The following is a 26,468-nucleotide window of genomic DNA, read 5'->3' as shown; positions in this document are numbered from 1 at the left end:
AACTGGTGAAGGGTAATTGTGGTATATCTACAATGAGAGTCAACTATAGGATAAATGAAGTATTGATATATACACAATAACATGGGTGAAGCTCAAAATAATTATGCTAAGTGAAAGAAGTTAGATGCAAAAGATCACATATCATTGTTTATATTAAATGTGTATATTAAAAGGTAAATCTAGAGGGATAGGAAGGGGCATGAGAAATGGTTGCAAATGGACATGAGGGCTCTCTTTAGGGTGAACACTGGATTATGTTGATGGTTACACAACTTTGTAAGTTTACTAAGAAATCATTGAATTGTACGCTTAATTGTATATACCATTGAATTTTATGGTATGTATCAATAATTTGGATTTTTTTTTTAAAACTTAGGCTGAGGAATCTGAGCTTGATCTAATGCTAGCTGTGTGGTCCAGCTCAAGACAGAATGTGCTTCTGCTTGATTTGTTGGAGGTTGTAGAGTATAGAGAGGAAACACAAATGAAGAAGTGCATGAGTCAAGCTCCTAGGTGGAAGTAGATGGTACCCTTACAAGTATTCCCTGAGGACGCTTTAATAAAAGGTTTACCTCCAGAGACGTGGAAGGGGTGAGGGACCAATGAGAGTTAGTCAAGCACTGGGGACTGTGCTATTGAGACTGTTACAGTAAGAGACTGGTACAGTCCAAACTCCTGAGAAAACCAGGGGAGAAAGCAGGGCTACCAGGGCTAGAAAAAGAGCTGCAGATGAAGGCTACCTGACGGGAGCTGTGGCTACGAGGAGCACTTCCCTTGCCAGAAGTGCGCTGGTGCAGAAAGGCAGCAGAGAGTAAATACCTCACCCTCTGTCTCCTCAGAACCTCCTCTGCCATGCCTCTCACTCCCCAGACGCAACTGAGGCCAGAGAGCAGTGAAGTCCAGGTTCTACAGTCCATAAAGGTCAGCCTTCCAGGGCGGAGTAGAGCAAAGAATGGATCTGGGGTAAGGGGATATGGAGAATAACCAACATAGCAAGCTTTCCAGCAAATTTAGGGACATCGTGCAGTGGCAGGCAACCAGAGGGAAGGCTGCCCAATGGAGAGGCTCAAGAAAGACTCAGCCTTCATTGAGACTGCAGTCTCACCCCAACCTCATCCAGATTTCAGGCTCAGGAACTCCTCTCTGGTAATATTGTCCAATGTGCTGTGCTGTGCTGTGCTAAGTTGCTTCAGTCATGTCCAACTCTTTGTGACCCTATGGACTGTAGTTCACCACACTCCTGTGTCTATGGGATTCTCCAGGCAAGAATACTAGAATGGCTTGCCATGCCCTCCTCCAGGGGATCTTCCTGACCCAGGGATTGAATTCGTGTCTCTTATGTCTCCTGCATTGGCAGGTGGGTTCTTTACCACTAGTGCCACCTGGGAAGTCCCAATATGGTCCAATATTGAAATCCTAATAGAAACCTTTGGAAGAACAGCTCAATCATCACCCTCATCATCCTGTCTAAACTGTACAGAGTTCTATAGTTTACAAATCACTTTCACACAACTTCGGGTCATTTAAATGTAATTACCACACTCTGAAGAAAAGACGTTGATGTTACTTACAAAAATAATAGCCAAAGTATTGCACAAAGTACTGCAAAAATAATAGCCAAAAATAATAAGACAGCCAAATGCCCTGCTGTCTTAATCATCTCTGCAATTTCTTTGTGTTTGAACCCAATGAGGCAGAGACTAGTTTATGGTTTCTGTCTTACAGGTGATGAATGATGTGAAATAATTTATCCAAGTCTACATGCCTGGTGAAAAGACAGCAGTAGAATGAGAAGGAAAGCCCATAAAGCATCTTAATCCGGATGCTTTTCTGCCTCCCTTTATCATCCTCAGGGCAACTGAGGGTTGGGAAGTGATGTGATGTGGGCAAGGATGTACAGACAAAAAGTGGAAAGTTCTGAACTCAGGTTGTTAGAATTGTGTTCTTGCTAATAGTCCACCAAACAAATAGTTGTAAACAGAAAGTTTCAGAGAAATGCTCAGTAAAAAGAAAACAGCAATAAACAACAACCAAACAGAGGTGTTCTCAGATACATTCGGGTGTCGGAATTTAGCTTGTTTACATCATTGGCCAGATGATAACGGGCTTCCTCATAGTTTTCCTTAGCCATGTAGAGAAGTCCCAGGTTCCGATGCAGTAAGGAGTGGATGGCATAACTACATTCGGTTGATTTGAGGACTGTCCACTGAGCTTGGGATAGATATTCCTCAGCCTGGACGACCCGGCCCAGACCTGCCCAAAAGAAATAAAGATTGTAATTCATATCCTGGCCAGAGAACACATGTTGAAAGATGAGTCATCACCCATTCACTCATTTACTCTTTGACTTAAAATACTGATTGACACAAAAAAACCTGTACATGAATGTTTTTAGCAGCCGATTCATAATAGCCAAAATATAGAATTTAAATGTTCACCAACTGGTGCGTAAATATACAAAATATGGTCTTTCCATATTCGTGAGTGGTATATCATTCAGGCACAAAAAGAATGAAGTACTGATACATACTACAACACAGATGAACCTTGAAAATACTGTACTGAGTGAAAGAAGTCAGAGACAAAAAGCCACATATTTTACGATTCCATTAATGTGAAATTTCTAGAATAGGTAAATCCATAGAGACAGAAAGTGGATTAGTAATTGGCCAACTGTACTCCAATATTTTGGCCACCAGATGTGAAGAGCTGCCTCATTGGAAAAGACCCTAATGCTGGGAAAGATTGAAGGCAGGAGGAGAAGGGGACAACAGAGGATAAGATGATTGGATGGCATCACCCACTCAATGGATGTGAGTGTGAGAAAACTCCAGGAGATAGTGAAGGACAGGGAAGCCTGGCATGCTGCAGTCCATGGGGTCGCAGAGGGTAGGACATGACTGAGCAACTGAACAGCAAAAACAGGGACTGTAGGCATGGGGACTGAGGTGTGACTGCCGATGGTATTGGGTTTCATTTTGGGGTAACAAAAATGTTCCCACATTAGATGTGATCATGGTTGCACAATCTTGTGAATATACTAAAGCTACAGAATGGTACTTTAGAAGGGTGAATTTTATGGTACATGGACTATATCTCAATTTTAAAATATATGTATATTCATATGCAATACCTTCCATGTGCCTTGTGTGAAGTGATAGGAATTCAAGGATGAAATTTTACAGGGAATGAATGAGTGACATGGAAACAAGAATATTCATTGTTGTTGTTGTTCACTCGCTCAGTCGTGTCCAACTCTTTGTGACCCCATGGACTGCAGCATGCAAGGCTTCCCTGTCCTTTACCATCTTTCAGAGTTTGCTCAAACTCATGTCCAGTGAGTCAGTGATGCCATCCAACCATCTTCTCCTCTGTCGTCCCCTTCTCCTTCTGCCTTCAGTCTTTCCCAGCATCAGGGTCTTTTCTAATGAGTCAGCTCTTCACATCAGGTGGCCAAAGTACTGGAGTTTCAGCTTTAGCATCATTCCTTCCAAAGAAATCCCAGGGCTGATCTCCTTGAGAATGGACTGGTTGGATCTCCTTGCAGTCCAAAGGACTCTCAAGAGTCTTCTCCAACACCACAGTTCAAAAGCAAAAATTCTTCAATGCTCAGCCTTCTTTATGGTCCAACTCTCACATTCATACATGACTACTGGAAAAACCATAGCTTTGACCAAGCAGACCTTTGTTGGCAAGGCAATGCCTCTGCTTTTTAATATGCTGTCTAGGTTGGTCACAGCTTTTCTTCCAAGGAGCAAGCATCTTCTAATTTCATGGCTGCAGTCACCATCTGAAGTGATTTTGAAGCCCAGGAAAGTAAAGTGTGCCACTGTTTCCATTGTTCCCCTATGTATTTGCCATGAAGAGATGGGACCAGATGCCATGATCTTAGTGTTTTAAATGTTGAGTTTTAAGCCAGCTTTTTCACTCTCTTCTTTCACCTTTATCAAGAGGCTCTTTAGTTCTTCACTTTCTGCCATAAGGGTGGTGTTATCTGCATATATGAGGTTATTTCTCCCAGCAATCTTGATTCTAGCTTGTGTTTCATCTAGCCTGGCATTTCACATGATGTACTCTGCTTGTAAGTTGAATAAGCAGGGTGCCATAATCTAGCCTTGACATACTATTTTCCCAATTTGGAATCAGTCCATTGTTCTATGACCAGTTCTATCTGTTGCTTCTTGACCTGCATACAGGTTTCTTAGGAGGCAGGTAAAGTGGTCTGGTATTCCCATCTCTTTTAAGAATTTTGCACAGTTCTTTCTGATCCACACAGTCAAATGCTTTAGCATAATGAAGCAGAAATAGATGTTTTTCTGGAATTGTCTTGGTTTTTCTATGATCCAGTGGGTGTTGGCAGTTTGATTTCTGGTTCTTCTGCCTTTTCTAAATCCAGCTTGAACTTCTGGAAGTTCTTGTTCACGTACTGTTGAAGCCTGGCTTGGAGAATTTTGAGCATTACTTTGTTAGTTGTGAGATGAGTGAAATTTTGCGGTAGTTTGAACATTCTTTGGCACTGCCTTTCTTTGGGCTTAGAATGAAAACTGACCTTTTCCAGTCCTGTGGCCACTGATGAGTTTTCCAAATGTGCTGACATATTGAGTGCAGCACTTTAACAGCATCATCTTTTAGGATTTGAAATAGCTCAGCTGGAATTCCATCACCACTACTAGCTTTGCTCATAGTGTAAATAAGTACACTAGTATATTTGTAATATATACTAGTATATTCATAATATCTGTAGTATATTCCTAATATAGTATAAATGCAATCATAGTAACATTATAAGGTTTTCAAGTAGAACAAAATTGTTTAGTCACTAAGTTGTGCCTGACTCTTTTTTGACCCCATGGACTATAGCCCACCAGTCTCCTAGGTCCATGAAATTTCCCAGGCAAGAATACCGTAGTGGGTTGCCATTTCCTTCTCCAGAGGATCTTCCCAACCCAGGGATCAAACACGCATCTCTTGCATCCCCTGCATTGGCAGATGGATTCTTTACCACTGAGCCACCAGGGAAGTGTTTAATTCTACAGATAGGGTAGAGGGGGACAATGGAGTGGAGAGAGGCATGGTCAGTGCTTTGGACTGAATGTTTGTGTCTCCTCAAAATTCATATATTGGAGCTCTAATCCCCAGTGACATGGTAATTGGAAGTTGAGCCTCTGGGAGTTAATTCGATTATAAGGGTAGAGCCCTCATAAATGGGATTAGTGCCCTTACAAGAAGAGACATGAGAGAGATGATCTCGCTTTTGGCCTTGTGAGGATACGCCAAGAGAAGGCAGCTGTCAGCAACTTAGGAATTGGATTCTTACCAGATGCCAGCTCTGTTGGCACCTTGATCTTGAGCTTGTAGCCTCTAGAACCGTGAGAAATAAATGTTTGTTTAAGCCACCCAGTCTATGGTATTTTTTATACCAACCAAGCTAAGATAGAAAAGTCTAAGCTAGGCTTGGAAGATGATTATGTTTTCCAGATAAAGAAAAGAGGGCATCCCAGGCAGAATGAACACATACGCAAAGCCTAGAGATATGAAGTAGTATACTGTGTTTAGAGAATTATACATTTTTCTGTGAAGCCAGAGCACAGAGTATAAGGAATCGAGTGGCAGGGAATGAGAGTAAAGAGGCAGGCAGGGCACAGATCATGGAGGGCTTAGTAAGTCATGCCAAGGAGCTTGCTGCATGTGGATAAAAATTAGAGAAATTTCAGAAAGGGAGAAAGAACTGGATTTAGATTTAGAAGAATCCTCTGGAACTATGTGGAGGAGAGACCAGAGGGGAAGAGGAAGAGTAAAACACTCATCCAAAGACTTTTGAAATAGTTCCAGCAAGTACTTGAAGCCAGAACTAAGGCAGTGAATAAGGATGGAGAAAATAAAAAAAAACATTTAGGAGCTAGAATGATTTTGGTGGTTAACCATGTCACATGGTTAAGTGAAAGTCACCTTTATTTCTGATAGTCAGATATTCTCAACACCTAAACCTTTTGATATATAACAGTTTCCTGCCTACTTGCTTGCCTCCTAGGGAGATTGTGAGAACCGAACAGAAAACTACTCTGAGGGCATCTGCAGAGCAGGAGGCACGACCTCACATGGAATGAAGTATTCCATATGCTGAAAGCTGCAGGAGAAATGGTATCAGTAAAGGGTCGGAAGATGAGGACCCAGACCCCTCCAAAGTCAACCTTCTGTTCTTGGCACCTCTCCCCAGGCATACTTCATATGTAAGCACTGCTTTATTCTAGTCGTAACCATACGGCACTAAATTACTGGAGGAGAGGTGAGGAAGAAGCAGTCAACAAGAAGCAGCAAGTAATTTTGCCTGAGTGATGCTCACACTGAAATTGGAAAACATTAGAATCAAGAAGCCTTGGCCCAGGATCCTGGCTCATGTTAATTAAATAGGCATGTCACATTTTCCAACTGGATTTTGTCTAGAAATTAAGAGCTTTAGACTGAGGCCTTCTCAAATTTAAAGAAGCAAATGACTCTTAGCGAAGATGTTTGTATACATAAGTACTCAGTCATTAAGTCATGTCTGACTCTTTGGGACCCCATGGACTATAGCTCGCCAGGCTCCTCTGTCCATGGGACTTTCCAGGCAAGAATACTGGAGTGGCTTGCCATTGCCTCCTCCAGGGGATCTTCTCAGCCCAGGGATCGAACCTGTGTCTCCTGCAGTGGCAGGCAGATTCTTCACTGAGCCACCTGGGAAATCTAGCTAAGATGTTTAAGCTCAGGAAAAAATGGTAGACAGTATTGATATCTATTGAAAATTAAAATTTTTCATGTCCACTTCTCATTTACGCGGATATTGCTGGAAAAGGAAGGCCGCTAGGCCAAGCTGAACCACAGCTAAACAAGGATCAGTACCAAAGGAAAAAGGGTATGTGCGAGAAAAAAAAAGGACAAGGCTGCAAATTCAGAGAGCAGGATATAATGAGGTGAGCAGATCAAGCTGTGACAAGCAGGTCGGAATTAAGACTGTGACCCATGAGTGGGTGAGCTCAGGCATGCCCTCCTCCATACAGCGCTTACCTAGAGAGGTGCAGGGATAGAGTGGAGGTAACAGAGACATCAGGAAGGGAGACTATCCTACAGGGCAATTTGCAGAGTATACGCAGTAGAGAGAGAAAGGACGGCCAGTTAAGGAAAAGTGGTACTTAACTGGGGGAGTTAAGGAGGAGACAGCAGGCTTACGTTGGGTTGTGGCAGATCCAAGAGATATTATAGTGGAAGATTTTGCAGGACTTGGTGCTGAAAGTAAAGAAGCCCGGAATAAAAGTCACGGATGATTCAAAGGTGTGGCTGGGAAGCGCCCAGGGGAAGAAAAAGGAATCAGCGTTTACTGAGGGCCTGCCTTACGCTATGCCTTCCACTGGCCTTCCACCAGGCGAGGCCACCTGCATCTGTGATTACATCCGCAAACAACCCTGCAAAAGAAATATCAGAGAAGGAAACTGCATGCCTTCAGTTAATCTAAGTTCATCAGATCTGTCCAGTGGCTACCAGTCTGTCAGATGCTCAGTGCATGCTGCAGTCCTGACCTTAAGGAGTTTACCGTCCAGTGAAATCATTACACAATAAAGAAACAAAAAGTGAGGCGCTAGGAAGGAAATGAACAGCTGCTGCTGCTGCTGCTAAGTCGCTTCAGTAGTGTACGGTTATCAAAAAAGGCAGGGAGAAACCTGCCTTTTGGATGATTATGGGAGACATCTCTGAGAAGGTGGTGTTTAAGCAGATGCCTGAAGGTTGAACGGAATCAGCCATGTAAGAGGGAGAAACAAGCATTCCAGGCAATGTGTAAGAGAGCCCTAAGGTAAGAAAAAGCTTATGACTGGGATCCCACAACTAGTGAGGAGATGAAATTTAAACCTAGGTTCTCCCAGTTCCAAAGTGCTGACTAGAGTGAGGGAAGATGAATAAAGTGGCTCCTCTTTGAAGTGTTACTGAAAATGTCATTTTCCAGTGGGTTAAAATTCCAAAGTTTTACTTAAAAAAAGAAAAGATGAATGCCTATAATTTTTCCACTCCAGTCTGGAGGAATCTCTAAGATGGGAGAGGAATGTAGGGGGGATGGGGGGCACATGATTTATTTAGACTTCCAAAAAGGTTGGCAAGGTTATAAAGCAGTGATGGTGGGAGTTATAATGAAACCTTCCATCTAGACAGCACTTTCCTGCTTGCAAAGCACTTTCATGTTCATGACACACAAATTCATTTAATCCTCAAAACAGTCCTGCGAAGACGACTCAGGTTCAACAAATGCTTACATAGTTCCCATTTAGGTGTCAGGTCCTGTGAGAGGGTTTCTGAGTGCCTTCTCTACACTAAGTACTGTTCTGGATGTAAAGACACTATGATTAGTAAGAATATACACAGCCCCAGTTCTCCCTGAACTTATGGTCGATCGCAGGAGAGGGACTTGAATTAAATAAGCTCATCAACAATGTTGTTCTTGTTTAATTGCTAAGTCATGTCAGACTCTCTTGCAACCCCATACGCTGTAGCCCGCCAGGTTTCTCTGTCCATGGGATTTCCCAGGCAAGAAAAATGGGATGGGCCGCCATTTCCTTCTCCAGGGGATCTTTCCAACCCAGGGATCAACCTCGTATCTCCTGCATTGGCAGGCAGATTCTTTACCGCTGAGCCACCACGGAAGCCCCATCAACAAATGTATAATTATTATCAAGGTAAGTGCCCAGAAAAAAGAAAGATGTTTCTAACTGCATACACACACAAAAAAAGAATCGACTCAGTCTAGGAGCTTGCGAAAGGGTTCTAAACAGGAGTGGTGACTCAAGCTGATTCTGAAGGATGAATAGGAGTTAGTCAGGTGAGGGGGAGGGGAGGAGAAGTGGGGAGAGTAGCTAGAGAAGAACCTTCCAGAACAAGGAAGCATTGCAGTGCCAATGAGAGAAGGCCAACACAGCTGAAAGGGAGAGAGAAGATGAGAGGTGAGGTGAGAGAATTCATAAAGGCTGGACCAAGCATGGGCTCATAGGTTGCTTTAGGAACTTGGTCTTTATTTATTGGAGTGAGTCAGTCACGTTTTGTTTAGAGACCAGATTAGAGGGAGGCCAGGAAAGATTGCAGAGGTCAGTTGGCAGGGAGTAATTCAGATGAGAGATGATAGGATTTAGGCTAGGGTGACTTTTCCAATACTCCATAGCTAGTCAGTATCAGAGATAAACAGAGCCTAGGCTGTATGTTCTTGTCCAGCAGTCTTCCACTACTTATGGAGGAGGGACAGGCCAGAATGGGGATGGACCAAAGCAGGGTAAAAAGGGTATTTTTGCAGCTAAGTGGCCTGGGATGAAGAGTCAGAGTGCAAACCAGTGAGGAGGGGGTCCATGCAGAAGAGGCATCCCAGAATAAGGAGTCAGAGCCCACAAAAGGAGAGGAGGGCATCTGAAGGGGATAGAATAGGATTAGAGATGGGAGGTTAACTCATACAGGGTAACAGATTAAATATATAGATACATCAGTGAAAATGGAAGCCAACATTCTCACCGTCAGAGAAGAGAACTACAAATATAAAATGGGAGAAAATGAGATTGAACCCTGTGGATTTAAATGTAGTCCTAGGGGCCCAAGATCATGTATAGAAACAGATGTAGAGAGAGAGAGATAAAGAGATTTAGAAATAATGTGTATATACATATACACATTCAGTTCAGTTCAGTCGCTCAATCGTGTCCAACTCTTTGCAACCGCATGAACCACAGCATGCCAGGCCTCCCTGTCTATCACCAGCTCCCGGAGTTTACCCAAACTCATATGCATCAAGTCAGTGATGCCATCCAGCCATCTCATCCTCTGTCATCCCCTTCTCCTCCTACCCCCAATCCCTCCCAGCATCAGGGTCTTTTCTAATGAGTCAACTCTTAGCATGAGGTGGTCAAATTACTGGAGTTTCAGCTTCAGCATCAGTCCTTCTAGTGAACACCCAGGACTGATCTCCTTTAGGATGGACTGGTTGGATCTCCTTGCAGTCCAGGGGACTCGCAAGAGTCCTCTCCAACACCACAGTTCAAAAGCATCAATTCATATACACATTATCATACATATATTTCCTAATACTGTCCACTGAGAAGCCTGGGAATAGCCATACCTCACTAGCAATGAGTATGTCTAGTGCACAATTCGTGGCTTCTAAATTCCATTTTCCACTAAAAGAAATCAAGGCTCCTTGCAGATAGGTTCCAGAAAGCAGGAAAAGTGATCAAAGAACAATGGGGAGGGAATTCCCTGGCAGTTCAGTGCTAATGGGGGACTTCTCTGATGGCTCAGATAGTAAAGAATCTGCCGGCAATGCAGGAGACCCTGATTCAGTTCCTGGGTCAGGAAGATCCCCTGGAGAAAGGCATGGCAACCCACTCCAATACTCTTGCCTGAAAAACCCTATGGATAAAAGAGCCGGGTGAGCTACAGTCCATGGGTTGCAAAGAATCGGACACTGCTGAGCAACTAACACTTTCACTTTCACTTTGCAGGGCTATGGATTCCATGCTTTCTCTGCTGAGGGCACAGGTTCTATCTCTAGTCAGGGAACTAAGATCCTGCAAGCCTCACAGCCACACACACGCACACATACAACTTCCCAAAAAACAAACAAGAAAGAAAGAAAGAGAACAATGGGGATGTGTCAAGGAAACAAAGAAGCCAGTGTGATGGGCTGCCACTTGCCAAATCAAGGACAGTTTGAACATCAAAAGATACTAATGGATTGTAACCCATTAAATACAATAGGAAAACTAAGGTCTATGGTGATATAAATAAATATATTCACTGAAAGTTTGTTGAGGAATGGGATATTTATATAGTTTCAAATACCTCTCTATAACTTATCGATTGCAAAGAGAGGAAAAAGTAACTTTACAGAGAAGAAGCCTGACAGATACCACCTTAATAAAGTAACTTGAACATCATCAATAATGGAACAAACTAAAAATACGTGCCAACTTCTAGGATGGGATGAGAAGAATACAGCATCATTTCTGTGATATTCTTGCCAAAGACATCACTGAGTCCAGTCATGAAGAAACATCAGAAAAACTCAAATTGAAGGACATTTTATAAAACAATTGGCCTTTAATCGTTAAAAGTGTCAACATGGTAAACATCAAGGAAAGCTTGAGAAACTATTCCAGCATGAAGGAGACTAAAGAGCCGAGGCAACAAAATGAGACTGTGATTCTGAGCTCTGTCCTTTTGCTATAAAAATGTGATTGAGACAATTGGAAAAAGCTGAATGGGGTCTGCTTAGTAGACAATCGTCGATAATGACTGTGCTATGGTTATGAAGGAGACATCTTTGTAGGAAATGCACACTGAAGTAGTCAAGGCATAGGGCGTCAGGTAAGCAGCTTACTCTCAGATAGCTTAGGGGGAAAGTCCTTTATAGTATTTCCAACAGTTTTACTTTTTTAAAAGTTTAAAAAAAAAAAAAATAATGGCTGCTGAGATATACAAAGCAGTAGTACAGTATTGAAGGCAAAAGGAGAAGAGGGCAGCAGAGGATGAAATGGTTAGATAGCATCACCAACTCAGTGGACATGAATCTGAGCAAACTCGGGGAGATAGTGGAGGACAGAGGAGCCCGGCATGCCACAGTCCATGAGGTCACAAAGAGTCGGAAACGAGACTTATTGACTGAACAACCAAACAGTACCTAAAATGCTGTAGACGCTCAAAAATGTTCATCCCCTTTGAAAATGCTAATTCCCCTCTTGTAGTAACCACCCTGGGTGCTGTCTGCTAAGTCTGTGCTCGCTGCTCTCAGAATCGCCTCTCCCATCAGTAGGAGCAGGTTCCTAATTTTGTCTGAACTGTGTGACTCCAACACAAAGGTAGATACAGATGGATACCACACTCGAGCTGAGTCAACACGATTATTTTTTTCAGGAATTTAACATTGGAAATTAGATGCTAATTAGTTTCTGTTACCCACCTTGAACCTGGAGGATGTGTAAATTCAATGTAAATTCAGCTACATATGATATTTTGAGGTAGCTGTCTTCTGCAGTAAGCAGAGGGTAGAAAAAGCTTGTCTGTAGAGATGGAAAATAAAGCAGAATGCAGAGAGAAACAGAGACAAGACCCAAGAGAGAGAAACAGCACTAGCCTTGGCTTCTTATAGCATTCAGAGTCTAGTATCTCACAAAGCCTCCCTTCCTTTAGGACACTCCAGCGTCCTAATAAATTTCCTCCTTTCGCTAAGGCCAGCTAGCATGGATTTGAGTCAGTTATAACCAAAAGTCCATGACATCTCCTTCCCCACCTTGTACCAAACTTTACAGCAATCCCATTCTTCCACAAAATGTGTCTTGGTGCCATTGCCAGAGCTGGACATTTTGGCCATTAATATGACCTAATATGGACTTACCTGGTGGCTCAGCAGTAAAGAATCTGCCTACAATGCAGGAGATTGCCTGCAATGCAGAAGATGTGGATTTGATCCCTGGGTTGGGAAGATCCTCTGGAAAAGGAAATGGCAACCAACTCCAGTATTCTTGCCTGGAAAATCCCATGGACACAGGAGACTACAATTCTGTAGTCTCTCTGTAGCCCACAGGTGGGCTACAGTTCATGGGGTCGCAAAAGTTGGGCAGGACTTAGTTACTAAACCACCACCATCATGACTCAATATAGCACTTCTTACTGGTTCCAGGGGGTCTCTAGTCAGCTTCACTTACCAAGGCTGGCTTCAGCCAACAGCAAGTAAGCAGGCACTAGCTCAACTGAACTCAGGCCGTGCACATTCATGCGAAAGCGAAGAGAGTGCAAAGCTGCCGGGACAGCATCTTCATGTTTTCCTTCAAAGATATATTTCTGGGCAACGGTGTAGCAGAGTTCAATCAAATGCTTCTGTGGAAGAAAAAATGAGGCTATCTGAGACATCTAAGGGTAAAAGGTAATGGTGGTTATAGGTACCCCTGGAGATAAGGGCAACACCTAACAACCTGGTCAAGATCCCATAGTGAGCCTGCCCACATTGAGGTGGACTTGAGACCCAAAATAGGTGATTAGAAAGGAATACTCTGGACTGTGAGTTCCTGTGACGATCAAAGGTCCAGGGACAAGGATCTTTTCATCATAGGTCAGTACTTAGTATAAATGAGTGCTCAATATAAAATTATTAAATGAATATTATTATGTTCTTAATAAAATTTTAGTTTAGCAAAACTGTAATGTTTCAGGACAGTTAAAAACTTTCTGCCTTTCTGAGTTAATCTTGAGACAAACATATTTTTCCTTCTGGAATTATCCTGCTTAGCTAATATTAGAAATAACTGACTCGTCATCATTCTAAGGCCGCTCTCAAAGTGTCACTATACTAAAATCAATGAATCTTTTGAGATTTATGGCTTATAAAGCATTATTTTTTCAGAATAAATGAGGTGCTCTCAATGCCATAATAATAATTTTCTCAATCTCCTTTATTTATTAACTAGTATATTCATACATCATTTCTTGACCTTCTACTATGTGCCTAGGCTCTTATCACAATACTTAGCATGTTAGGGAGCTATGGCTGAATTTTGTAACCCCAAAATTCATAAGGTTTTTAAAGATTTTTTTTTTGATGTGGACCATTTTTATAGCCTTTATTGAATTTGTTACAATATTGCTTCTGTTCTACATTTTTTTTTTTTTTTGGCCATGAGGCATGCAGGAACTTAATTCCCTGACCAGGGATCAAACATGTACCTCCTGTATTGAGAGGCAAAGTCTTAACAAATGGACCACCAGAGAAGTCCCCAAAATTCATATGATGGAGCCAACCTCTAGTACCTCAGAATGGGACTGCATTTGGAGATAGGGCTTTTTAAAGAGGCAATCAAATTAAAATGAGGTAATGGGGTATCTCCTAATCCAATCTAGTGGTGGCTTTATTAGGGGAGGAAATTTGGACACGAGGGACGTGTGCACACAGAGGAAAGACCACAGGAGGACACAGCCAGAAGGCGGCCGTCTGCAAGCCAAGGGGAGAGGCCTCAGAAGAAATCAACCCTGCTGACAACCTACTGTCGATCTTGGCCTTCCAGCCTCCAGAACTGTGAGAAAATAAATTTCTGTTGTTCAAGCCCCCCATCTGTGGTACTTGGTAACGGCAGCAGCTCTAGGAAACTAATATTGCAGTGATTCAGCAAATTTGCGGAGAAGTGACTGAATGGAATTGAGGGCATAAAGACGTAAAACCACACCTCTGCCTTCGGAGGTTGCAGTTCAGTGGCCTTGCACAGTCCGCCCTTTCGCTGGGGCCGCTGTGCTGCACCCCTGACTTAAACCTGCAGCGTCCCACAGGCCCTACCTGCCGCTGCTGCAGCTGCTGCAGGCCATGCTGCCGTTCTTCCTCCGAGTTGTAGAAGGGCATGGAGGTGCGCAGGGGAATCAGGAGCTGACATATCTTCTCGTGGATGCTGCCCCAATCAGCTCTTTGATGAACCACACCACTGACAATGGAAACACGACTTCGTTATCTCTACCTAGGGCTTGACCGCAGATTCTCCTGGCCCTACTGCTGGCCGGGCCCTAGGGACTAGAAGAGTAAGCTCAACACAGACCAGGCAGGGAGCCCAAAGCCATTTCTGACACAACTTGCTCTTCCTTCACATGGTGACTGGGTGGTGTAAAGACCAGGGGTGTGTGGGAGGAGTGATGGGAGGATATTTCTGCAGTCCATTAGGTGGTGATGCTGTAGCTAATTCTGCTTTTCTTCTTCATTAATAACAACAAAGACAACGTTAACACTGTATTGGTCTAAGGTCATTTTCAAAATATCTGAACACTGAAGCTGATGAATTAAAGAATCTTTTTCTTAGGGAAAGGAGCGAGCCTCTCATGAGGCTCTTGGAGGCACTTTCCTTACAGCTGGGGCGTGGCTGGGAAGAGCACCATTTGCGTCTTCTGTGCTGGGGAGGGGGGGTGGTGGCATTCGCATGGAACACACTGTGAATCTCCTCCAATCCTAGTGGCGCAACAGGTGGTCTCACAAATAACTGTTCAACTTTTTGCAAACAAACAAACAAACAAACAAAATTTATATTTTTAAAGGTAAGGAAGAATGGGTATGGAGAGTAAGTAGCTACTCTAGGCCTGTATTCCAAAGCCAGTATATTTTAGCTCTCCAGAGAAGAGCCTTGTGGCAGTTTAGTTTACGGCTTTTCTGACTGTTTTATGTGCATATTTAATATTTTTTAAACACTTAATTGGACAGCACAAATATAGAACGTTTGCATCACTACAGAAACATTCTATTGAACAGGACTTCGACAGAGAGTCCACTCCCCTTCCTTTTATTTTTTTAAATGGCCACACCATGCAGCCTGCAGGATCTAAATTCCCCAACCAAGGAAAGCGCCACTGGGCCACCAGAGCCCAGGGAAGGGACAGGGAAAGTAACAAACCACTGGACCACTAGGAAATTCCCTCCCATTCCTTACACAATTTCCTCTATGAATGACTCCTGTTTCAGTGAAAAGGAAAAAGAGGAATGAGTTTTTCTTTCATTTTCCTGAGAATGAAGAAGAAAAAGAGAACAGTGAGCAGGCCTGAACATTCCTAGTTTTTATTGCAATTGTTCCTAATCTGTAATCTGTAACTGTTTGCTTTTCTGGCCCCTAACTCTGCAGGTGACTGCAGCTATGAAATCCATGAAATTAAGACGCTTGCTCCTTGGAAGAAAAGCTATGACAAATGTAGACAGCATGTTAAAAATAGACAGTGTTTGCCATCACTTTGCTGACAAAGGTCTTACATCGTCAAAGCTATGGTTTTTCCAGTAGTCACATGTACAGATGTGAGAGAGTTGTGTGAGGACCATAAAGAAAGCTAAGCACTGAAGAACTGATGTCGTTGAAGTATGGTGTTGGAGAAGACTCCTGAGAGTCCCTTGGGCTGCAAGGAGATCAAACCAGTCAATCCTAAAGGAAACTTACCCTGAATATTCATTGGAAGGACTGATGCTGAAGCTGAAGCTCCAATACTTTGGGCACCTGATGCAAAGAGTTGACTCATTAGAAATGACCCTGATGCTGGGAAAGACTGAGGGCAGGAGAAGAGGGTAACAGAGGATGAGATGATTCGATGGCATCACCAACTCAATAGCCTTGAGTGTGAGAAAACTCCGGGAGATAGTGAAGGACAGGGAAACCTGGCATGCCACAGTCCGTGGGGTCAGAGTCAGACATGACTGAGCAGCTGAACACCACCACCACCACCATATACAAAATAGACTCAAAATGGATGTAAGATCAGAAACCAAAAAGGTCCTAGAGGAAAACAGGCAGAATACTCTCTAACATAAATTGTAGCAATATTTTTCTTTGGATCTCTTTCCTAAAGCAAAGGAAATAAAAGCAAAAATAAACAAATGAGACCTAATGATACTTACAAGCTTTTGCACAGTAAAGGAAACCATTGACTAAATTAAAATACAACCTAATGAAGAGAAGAAAATATTTGCAAATTATGTGACCGATAGGGGATCCCAACCCAGGGATCGAACCCAGGTCTCCCGCATTGCCCGCAGACGCTTTACCATCTGAGCCACCAGGGAAGCCCAATAAGGGGTTAATATCCATCATATATAAATAACTTAAACAATTTAACATCAAAAAAAACCCAATTTAAAAATAGGCAGAAGGACTGAGTAAATATATTTCCAAAGAGGACATCAGTTCAGTTCATTTCAGTTCAGTCGCTCAGTCGTGTCCAACTCTTTGCGACCCCATGAATTGCAGCATGCCAGGCCTCCCTGTCCATTACCAACTCCCAGAGTTCACTCAAACTCATGTCCATCGAGTTGGTGATGTCATCCAGCCATCTCATCCTCTGTCATCCCCTTCTCCTCCTGCCCCCAATCCCTCCCAGCATCAGAGTCTTTTCCAATGAGTCAACTCTTCGCATCAGGTGGCCAAAGGACTGGAGTTTCAGCTTTAGCATCATTCCTTCCAAAGAACACCCAGGGCTAATCTCCTTCAGAATGGACTGGTTGGATCTCCTTGCAGTCCAAGGGACTCTCAAGAGTCTTCTCCAACACCACAGTTCAAAAGCATCAATTCCTCGGCGCTCAGGTTTCTTCACAGTCCAACTCTCACATCCATACATGACTACTGGAAAAACCATAGCCTTGACTAGACGGACCTTTGTTGGCAAAGTAATGTCTCTGCTTTTGAATATACTATCTAGGTTGGTCATAACTTTCCTTCCAAGGAGTAAGCATCTTTTAATTTCATGGCTGGAATCACCATCTGCAGTGATTTTGGAGCCCCCAAAAATAAAGTCTGACACTGTTTCCACTGTTTCCCCATCTATTTGCCATGAAGTGATGGGACCAGATGCCATGATCTTAGTTTTCTGAATGTTGAGCTTTAAGTCTAGTCAAAGCTATGGTTAAAGAGGACATGCAGATGGCCAATAGGCAGATGAAAAGATACTCAATATTGTTCATCATTCAGTTCAGTTCAGTCGCTCAGTCATGTCCAACTCTTTGCAACCCCATGGACTGTAGCACGCCAGGCCTCCCTGTCCATCACTAACTCCCGGACTTTACTCAAAATCATGTCCATTGAGTTGGTGATGCCATCCAACCACCTTACCCTCTGTCACCCCCTTCTCCTGCCTTCAATCTTTCCCAGCATCAGGGTCTTTTCCGAGGAGTCAGTTCTTCACATTAGGTAGCCAAAGTATCAGAGTTTCAGCTTCAGCATCAGTCCTTCCAATGAATATTCAGGACTGATTTCCTTTAGGATGGACTGGTTGGATCTCCTTGCAAGCCAAGGGACTCTCAAGAGTCTTCTCCAACACCACAGCTCAAAAGCATCACTTTTTCAGCACTCAGCTTTCTTTATAGTCCAACTCTTACATCCATACATGACTACTGGAAAAACCATAGCTTTGACTAGACAGACCTTAGTTAAATGTAAATCAAAACAGCAGTGAGATAGCACCTCACACCTGTTCTAAAGGCTATCATCAAAAAAGAACACAAATAACTAATGTTGGCAAGTATGTGTAGAAAAGGAAACTTACACACTGTTAGTAGAAATGTAAATTGGTATAGCCACTGTGGAAAATGGTACCGAAAATTCAAAAAACTAAAAAGTAGAGTTACTATATTATCCAGCAATTCCACTGCTGGGTATATACCCAAGAACATTCATTTGAAAAGATACATGCATACACACACACACACACACACACTTCCCAGGTGGTGATAGTGGTAAAGAACCCACTTGCTAATCAATGCAGGATACGTAAAGAGACATGGGTTTGATCCTTGGGTTGAGAAGAGCCCCTGGAGGAGGTCATGGTCACCCACTCCAGTATTCCTGCCTGGAGAATCCCATGGACAGGAGCCTAGCAGGTATACACAGACACAGACACAGACACACACAGACACACACACACAGACACACACACACACACACTGGAATACTGCTTAGTTAAAAAGAATGATATTTTGCCAATTGTAGCAATATGGATGGATTTGGAAGGTATTATGCTAAGTGAAATAAGTCAGAAAAAGACATATACTGTAAAATGTCAATTATATGTGGAATCTAAAAAATACAAAACTAGTGAATATAACAAAAAAGAAGCAGAGTCACAGATACAGAGAACAAACTAGTGGTTGCCGTTAGGGAGAGGGGAGGGGGAACAATACAGGAGTATGTAGTTAAGACGAACAAACTATTATGTATAAAATATGGTGCAAGGATATATTGTACAGCACAGGGAATATAGCCAATATTTTATAGAACTATAAATGGAGTATAACCTTTAACAATTGTGAAACACCGTATTATACACCTGGAACATACGTACTATTGTATATCAACTGTATTTTGATTAAAAAAAACTGAAAAAAAAAAAAAAGAAAATCTATCGACCATAGATGTATGTGGGCTTCCCAGGTGGCGCTAGTGGTAAAGAATCTGCCTCCCAATTCAGGAGACATAAGAGACCCAGGTTCTTTTCTAGGGTTGGGAAGATCCCCTGCAGGAGGGCATGGCAAGCCACTCCAGTATTCTTGCCTGGATAATTCTGTGGACAGAGGAGCCTGGTGGGCTACAATCCATAGGGTCACAAGGAGTTGGACATGACTGAAGTGACTTAACATGCATAGATGTATGTGCTTATTTCTGGACTCTCAATTATATTCCATCAATCTATATGTCTATCCTTATGCCAGTATCATACTGTATTTCTGTAGCTTTGCAGTAAATATTGAAATTTAGAAGTATGAGTTTTCCAACTTTGCTCTTTTTTGAGATTGTTTTAGCTATTTTAGGTCCCTTTCGTTTTCATATACATTTTAGGATCAGAGTGTCCATTAATGCAAAAATGATGGTTAGAAATTTTACAGGGATTGCATTGAATCTGTGGTGGTGGTGGTGGTGGTGGTGGTGGTTTAGTCACTAAGCTGTGTCTGATCTTGCAACGCCACAGACTGTAGCTCACCAGGCTCCTTTGTCCATGGGATTTCCCAGGCAAGAATGCTGGAGAGGGTTGCCAGGTCCTTCTCCAGGGGATAATTCCCACCCAAGGATGGAAGCTGGGTGTCCTGCATTGCAGGTGGATTCTTTATCGTCTGAGTCACCTGGGAAACTATTTCATATTAAGTCTTCCTGTCTGTGAAATATCTTTCCATTTATTTAGGTTTTGTTTAGTTTTATTCAACAATATTTTGTATTTTTCCAGTGTATGTCTTGTACTTCTATGATTAAATTTATTCCTTTATTTAAAGTGATATTGTAAGTGGAACCATTGTCTTAATGTCATTTTCAGATTGTGCCTTGCTAGTGTACAGAAATATAGCTGATTTTTGCACATTGATTTTATATCCTATAATCTTGCTTTTTTGTGTGAGGGGTTTCTCTATATAAAGATCATACTTTTACTCCTTTGTTTCCAAGCTGGATACTTTTTATTTCATTGTCTTCCCCAACTGCCCCAGCTAGAACCTCTAGTTCAATGTGGAAAAAAAGTAATGAAAGTGACATCTTGCCTCATTTCTGATTTTAGAGGGGAAAACTTACTGTCTTTGACTATTAAGTATGATGTTACTGTTGTGTTTCACTACGGTTCTTTTATGGATACTCTTTACCAAGTTACGAAAGTTCATTTCTATTCCCATTTTTTTAGTGAAAGTCACTCAGTCATGTCCAACTCTTTGCGACCCCATGGACTATACAGTCCATGGAATTTGCCAGGCCATAATACCAGAGTGGATAGCCTTTCCCCTCTCCAGGGGATCTTCCCAACCCAGGGATTAAACCCAGGTCTCCCACATTGCAGGCAAATTCTTCACCAGCTGAGCCACATGGGAAGCCCAAGAATACTGCAGTGGGTAGCCTATCCCGTCTCCAGCAGATCTTCCCAACCCAGGAATTTTGTTAAGTGTTTTTATCATAAAGGGAGTTGGATTTTGCCAAATGTTTTTTCTGTATCTATTGGGATGATTATGTGATTTTTGTCCTTTATTCGGTTAAGATGATGTTGTATATTGATTGATACTTTTATGTTGAACAAACTTTGAATTCCCAGGAGAAATTCTGCTTGGTCATGATATATAATTCTTTTTATATTCTGCTGGATTTGGTCTGCTAGTATTTTGGAAAGGATTTCTGTATTTGTATCATAAGAGGTATTGGTCTGTGGTTTTGATGTTTTTCTCTGGTTTTGGTGTTAGGATAACACTGGCCTCATAAAACTAGTTGGAAACTATTCCCTCCTCTTCTAATTTTTTCAGAAGGGTTTGTGAAGAATTGTTAACACTTCTTTAAATATTTGATAGAATTCACCAGTGAAATTGTTCTGGGCTTACTTTGTGAAAAGCTTTTCTTTTTAATTACTTAGCTAAATTTCTTTAATTATAGATCTACTCAGATATTCTATTTCTTCTTGAGTCAGTTTCAATAGTTTGTGTCTTATTAGGAATATATTTCATCTAGGTTTTCAAATTTGTTGGCATACAATTGTATGTAGTATTCTCTTATAACTCCTTTTATTTCTGCAAAGTTAGTAGCAACGTCTCCACTTTAATTTTCCGATTTTAGTAATTTGATTCTTCTTTTCTTGGTCAGTCTAGCTAAAGTTTTGTCAATTTCAACCATTTTAAACAACTTTTGGTTTTGTTAATTCTGTTTATTGTTTTCCTATTTTCTATTTCGCTCAGACGGTAAAGAGTCAGCCTACAGTGTGGGAGACCCAGGTTCGAACCCTGGGTTGGGAAGATCCCCTGGAGAAGGAAATAGCAACCCACTCCAGTATTCTTGCCTGGAAAATCCCATGGATGGAGGAGCCTGGCAGGCTACAATGCAAAGAGTTGGACACGACTGAGTGATTTCACTTCACTATTTTCTATTTCATTTATCTTTGCTGTAATCTGCACTATTTCCCTCCTTCTGCTAGTTTTGGGTTGATTTTGCTCTTCTTTCTCTTAGTTCTTAAAATGTAAGACTAGGTTATTGATTTGCAATCTTCCTTCTTTTTTAGAGTATTTGTTTACAGCTATGAATTTCCTTCTAGGTACTGCTTTTACTGCATCCCATCAGTTTTAGCATGTTGTGTTTTTGTTCTCATTTCATTTCAAAGCATTTTTTAATTTCTCATGTGGTTTCTTCTTTGACCCACTGGTTGTTTGAGTGTATTATTTCTACGTATTCAAATATTTCCCAAATTTCCTTCTGTTATTGACTAATTTCATTCCATTGTGGTTGAAGAACATATTTTGCATATTTTCAATCCTTATAAATTTACTGAGATTCTTGTATGTATTTGGTCTACCCTGGAGAATGTTCCACATGCATTTGAGAAGAATATATATTCTGTATTCTGTAAATGTCTGTTAGGTCTAGTTGGTTTATATTGTTGTTCAAGTCATATTTCTTTGCTGATGTTTTGTTTAGTTTTTCTATTCATTATTAAAAGGGGAGTTTTCCACTTCTATTGCCTATTATATACTTTTATTTAAAGGTGAGAAAGTTGGCTGTTTGATTCCATTTACACATACTCCAAAATAGGTAACAATAACTGAGGACAGGGATTAGCAAAGCTTTTCTTGGGGCTAGATAGTCAATTTTGGGCTTTGAGAGCCATGTGGTCTCTGTTGCAACTACTCAACTCATTGTTGCATAAAAGCAGTCACAGACAATAATTGCTGCGCTCAAACACTCTCTTGCCTTCCTTTCTTCTGGGACAAAGAAATGAATAAAGTATTTGCTTTATAAACTGTGACGGCTCTCATAGAAGTGACAAAAAGCATTTTAAAGGGTTTTTTGATAGAGAATTACTGTAAACAAATTAATAAAAGCACATAACAGTCAGAATAAAGAAATAGGTGAGTTCCACAGGGTATTTACTAAATAGGGGCTTAGTGAGTAATTGTGTGAGCAATGAAAATATTAACTTACTTAACGGCCTGAACTTTTGTTCCACTGAGCGCATTTGCATATCTTGCCTTTCTAAAGAAAGGGAGCATATTTTATATATTTATGAGCTCTCTGCTTATTCATCTGTATCATCCCTAACAGTTGTCACAGGGCCATGCATAAAGAAGGATTGGAAAAGTATGCATTCAAATCAGGGATCACAAGCAAATTGCTTGTGGGTTAGACGTGTTTTGTTTGGCCATTACCATGTTTTTTAAACTGAAGTGGAAGACTGTTAGGCAGGGCCTGAATTCTCCAGTTCACCACAGATCCTACTATTGAATACCACTTGACTGTTATCTCTTCCTACACAGTGAGAGCATTTTTATTTGTGCCCCATTTGTTAAATGAAAGGAAAAATTATTGCAAATTACTCTTATCTCTACTCTACAACTTACTAACCTATACTACTAAAGCCTCTTTTACCTGTAATGTTGCTGTATACTTTATAAAATTGCCTTCTCTTAAAAACGCCTGTTTCCTGGGAACATTCTCACAGTCCAACACAGAATGATATGCATAAGATTACACAGAATGTAATAAATAAATGAATTTATAGGAAAAGAACATAAGAAAATTCACCAAAATGTGAAGCTATTAATTATCTGGATTGTGAGGTTATGAATTATTTTTCATGTTTATATTTTGTATTGTATTATATATTGTATTCAGTAATTTCAAGTTTTCTGCACTGAGCATGAATTACATCTGCAATCAAAAAATTCTTTTGCAAAAAAATTAACTTTCAGAAATTCAAGTTGACTTCCCTTCCTGATCTTTAAATTTGGAGTGAGGAAAAACAATTATCTATTGACTGCCAACTTGATCTCAGGCATGGCGCTAGATGCTTTACATTCAATTGTAAAAACCCTATAAGGGTGAACTAAAGGCCCTCATTTTTGAGATAGAGAATGACTATCACAGTTTTATTTTCTGGAAAAATCATGACCTCTCTAGGACACAAGGATATAGATATCTGGAGAAAAGTTAGGGGGAGAGGAGAAGACCTTAAAAATAATTAAAGGGAGTGAAAGCAGAGAAAGAAAATAATGGAGGATAAGGGCATAGGAAATAATAATTTATTCATGGATTCATCAAATATTTAGTTTCAACCATTTCAAGATATTTTGCTGGAGACCATAGGGTATACACAGATGGGTCTGAAACAGATCAAAGATAACATATGACAGTCCATCTACATATTAAACATAACACTCTTCTGCATTAATGGCACAGCATCCCGTATTAATGGAGCATGATAAAATTGAGCTAACAGGCTTGCCAACAACTAAAACAAGTCAGGGAAATAAGAGTCATCTGAAAGATTACAGAGTAACTACAAAGTGAGTTGAGAGGAAGGAGGAATTATTTCTGGGCTTGAGGGATGAAGAAGACAAGGGAAGAGGTGGATGCTTGTATCAGGCAAAGGAGTCTTCTCTCTCTCCAGAATGCCAGCCCTGCACTTAGAAGTGTTTACTCAGGACTTCCCTGGAGGTCCAGTGGTTAAGACTCCATGCTTCCAGTGCAGGGTACAAGGGTTCAAAGCCTGGTTGGGGAACTAAGATCCCATAAACCACACAGCAAAAACAAAAACATTAAACAAGTGAGACAAAAATATAAAAGTACTGAAAAAGTGAAGGAAAAATGTGAGAGAGAAAATGAGATAGAATTTAGTTTGGGTTTAGCAGAAATACCTCTTTGAAGAAATAACATTTCTGAGAAGAGAAAGATGAAAGAGAGTTAGGAAGAGCTGTGACTGTAGAGAAAAATTCCCAACAGAGGCAAAGAAACTGAGGGAGGAAAGGAGTTGGCAAATTGGAACTGAAAGAAAGCCTCTGTAACTGCATCCAGGAAAAGAAGGGTGAGTGTGGTGGGAAATGAAAGTAGAGAGGCAGCCAGGGCTTTGTAGTTTCTGCTACAAATTCTGAATTGTATTCTGTATGCAATAAAGAAACAACAGTGGAGACAGAGATGCCGCCCCTGCGCTCAGGGACCATACAGCTCAGTTAGGGGCACAGGCCACTAAACAAATGATTTAAATCTGTCATAAATGTGAGGATAGGGGACATGACGAGTGCTGTGGAAGCACTGAGGAGGGACACTGGATTCAGTCCAAGAGGTATGTGCGCTCTCCACCGGGACCACTGCAATTGATGAAGCTATGTAGCCTTTAGCATCTACTTTCCAGTCTAGCTTCACATTGACACCTGTCATCTTTCCGTAATGCAAATGAGAGCATGTGAAAACCATCCATGACCCCCCGGAGGATAAATTCCAAACTCCTTGGTCTCATATCACTGTTTGGCCCTAACTTTTATCTTCTTGGTATAAACTTCTACTACTACCTATCACAATGATTTTCAAACTTTTGAAAAATCAACCTATAGTAGGAAATACATTTCACTAGTACAAACACATATCCACATAAAACACTAAAACACAAGTCTGACGAAACAATTCAAGTAGGATTACTCTGATACTTTCTAGGTGTGTTTCCCCTTAAAACGCTGGTTGTGATTTATTCATGACCTGCTAATGGGGCCTGGACAGCAAGGTGACAGATGTGACTGGTCTCTCCACCACTACCTTCTCAACCCACCTCTGAGCAAAGTCTGTTCTCTCACTCTTTACCAAAGCAGTTCTGGATGCAAGAAGTGCCTTTCCTTTCCTTCTCCACTCCTCATTCACCTAGCAACTTCCTTCTGATCTTTCAAGACTTTGCCCAAATATTACTTCTTCAGAGGAGCCTTTGCAGTTACCACCCCAGTCTTCATGCTTCCATCCTTAGAGGTCCCAGGGAATAGTCCTCCCGGAGTGACAGCACTTGTCATATAGGGTTATGTTATAACTTACTTTTTTAAACAGGTTAGCCTGCTCTGGACCAGGTTTCTGAACGTCAGCAACCTCACTGTCTTATCTCAGGCCCCAAATAGGGTCCGATCTGAAGCAAAGGTCAGGGGATGTTATGCTGAAGTAAATGAAAACTAATATCATACCCTTCCCATACCGTCGCGATCCTGGCTGTGCACCGACAAACTAGCTTTCTATCTGTTCTTCAAACACAGCAAGGTCATCCCTCCCTCGGAGCCTCACTGCGCCACTGTTCCCCGAGCGTTTCTCCGGCGGGCCGTTCCTACTCAATCATATTCAGGTCCATAGTCTACCCTCAGAGAGGCTGTCTGCCCAACCTCCCATCACACTTCCTTTGTCTTTAAGGCATTTTGTTGTTGTTATGGCCGACTCTTTTACGACCACATGGACTGTAGCTCGCCAGGCTCCTCTCTCCGTAGAATTTCCTAGGCAAGAATACTGGACTACTCTTTGGAATTATTTTGTTTGATCTGTTGGTTTATTTATCTAGCTTTCTCATGACAATATTACTTTTTTGGGAGACGTGGTCTCTCGACTTTCTCCCCAGACTTCAGCACCTAGAACAGTGCAAGGCGCACAGCAGGCGCTCCACAAAACATCTGGTGACGAACGAGCGAGTGGAAGAGGAAGCAAACGCAGACACTGAAGTCTTAGGGACCTGTCTTGAAGCCTCCTAGACTCTAGAACCTAGAGGGTTCCCTGAGAGGGAGAGGATTGAGGCGCCCAGGGGCCATGTTTCAGGGCCTACCAGTAATAAGTGACTGTGCAGGCCCCGCACACCCGCTCGGCCGGGGCTTCGCACACCTCACAGCAGAGCCGGCGCCCCTTGGGCACTGCCAGAGGGTAGATCACGTTCATGCCGCGGCAGACGGTGTTGTCAGTCTCTAGGACGGTTGCCCGGCGAAGACACACTGGACAGCGGCGTCACGTGACCGACACGGCGCAGCCTCATCCCCCGCATTTGGAGGGTAAGGGGAGGGACGTGTGGCTCAACTGACAACTTGGGAATGCGTTTGTAGGTTGTTTTTTTGTTTTAATGAAGGAGGAAAAAAAAAAAAAAAACAAGCTATCCCTCCACCTCTCCCCCTCCCGCACCGCTCTAAACCCAAAGGTTAAACAACCGGGCAATCATATTTTTAGCTGCGGTCC

At 41.9% G+C, this 26,468-nt stretch overlaps 1 protein-coding gene across 2 annotated transcripts in view; it reads right to left on the bottom strand.

The window, feature by feature from the left end:
- ZMYND12 (zinc finger MYND-type containing 12) overlaps positions 1–26,381 on the bottom strand; it is a 33,946-nt gene extending 7,565 nt beyond the window's left edge. The window contains exons 1-4 of one of the 2 annotated variants that reach the window (XM_055586184.1): positions 26,068–26,381; positions 14,324–14,465; positions 12,705–12,876; positions 2,084–2,253 (exon numbers count right to left, since the gene is read on the bottom strand). In XM_055586184.1, the coding sequence (XP_055442159.1) occupies positions 2,084–2,253; positions 12,705–12,876; positions 14,324–14,465; positions 26,068–26,177 (594 nt within the window). In that variant the 5' untranslated portion in view covers positions 26,178–26,381. Of the gene's footprint in view, positions 1–2,083; positions 2,254–12,704; positions 12,877–14,323; positions 14,749–26,067 lie in introns of those variants that run through there. The other variant, XM_055586185.1, reaches the window with a different exon arrangement.
- Positions 26,382–26,468: the final 87 nt, after the last annotated feature.

Source organism: Bubalus kerabau, chromosome 6, assembly GCF_029407905.1.
Source record: "Bubalus kerabau isolate K-KA32 ecotype Philippines breed swamp buffalo chromosome 6, PCC_UOA_SB_1v2, whole genome shotgun sequence".
NCBI classification, from domain to species: Eukaryota; Metazoa; Chordata; class Mammalia; order Artiodactyla; family Bovidae; genus Bubalus; species Bubalus kerabau.
Note: the sequence above shows the minus strand (reverse complement) of the source record. Positions and strands in the feature narration are given on the sequence as shown.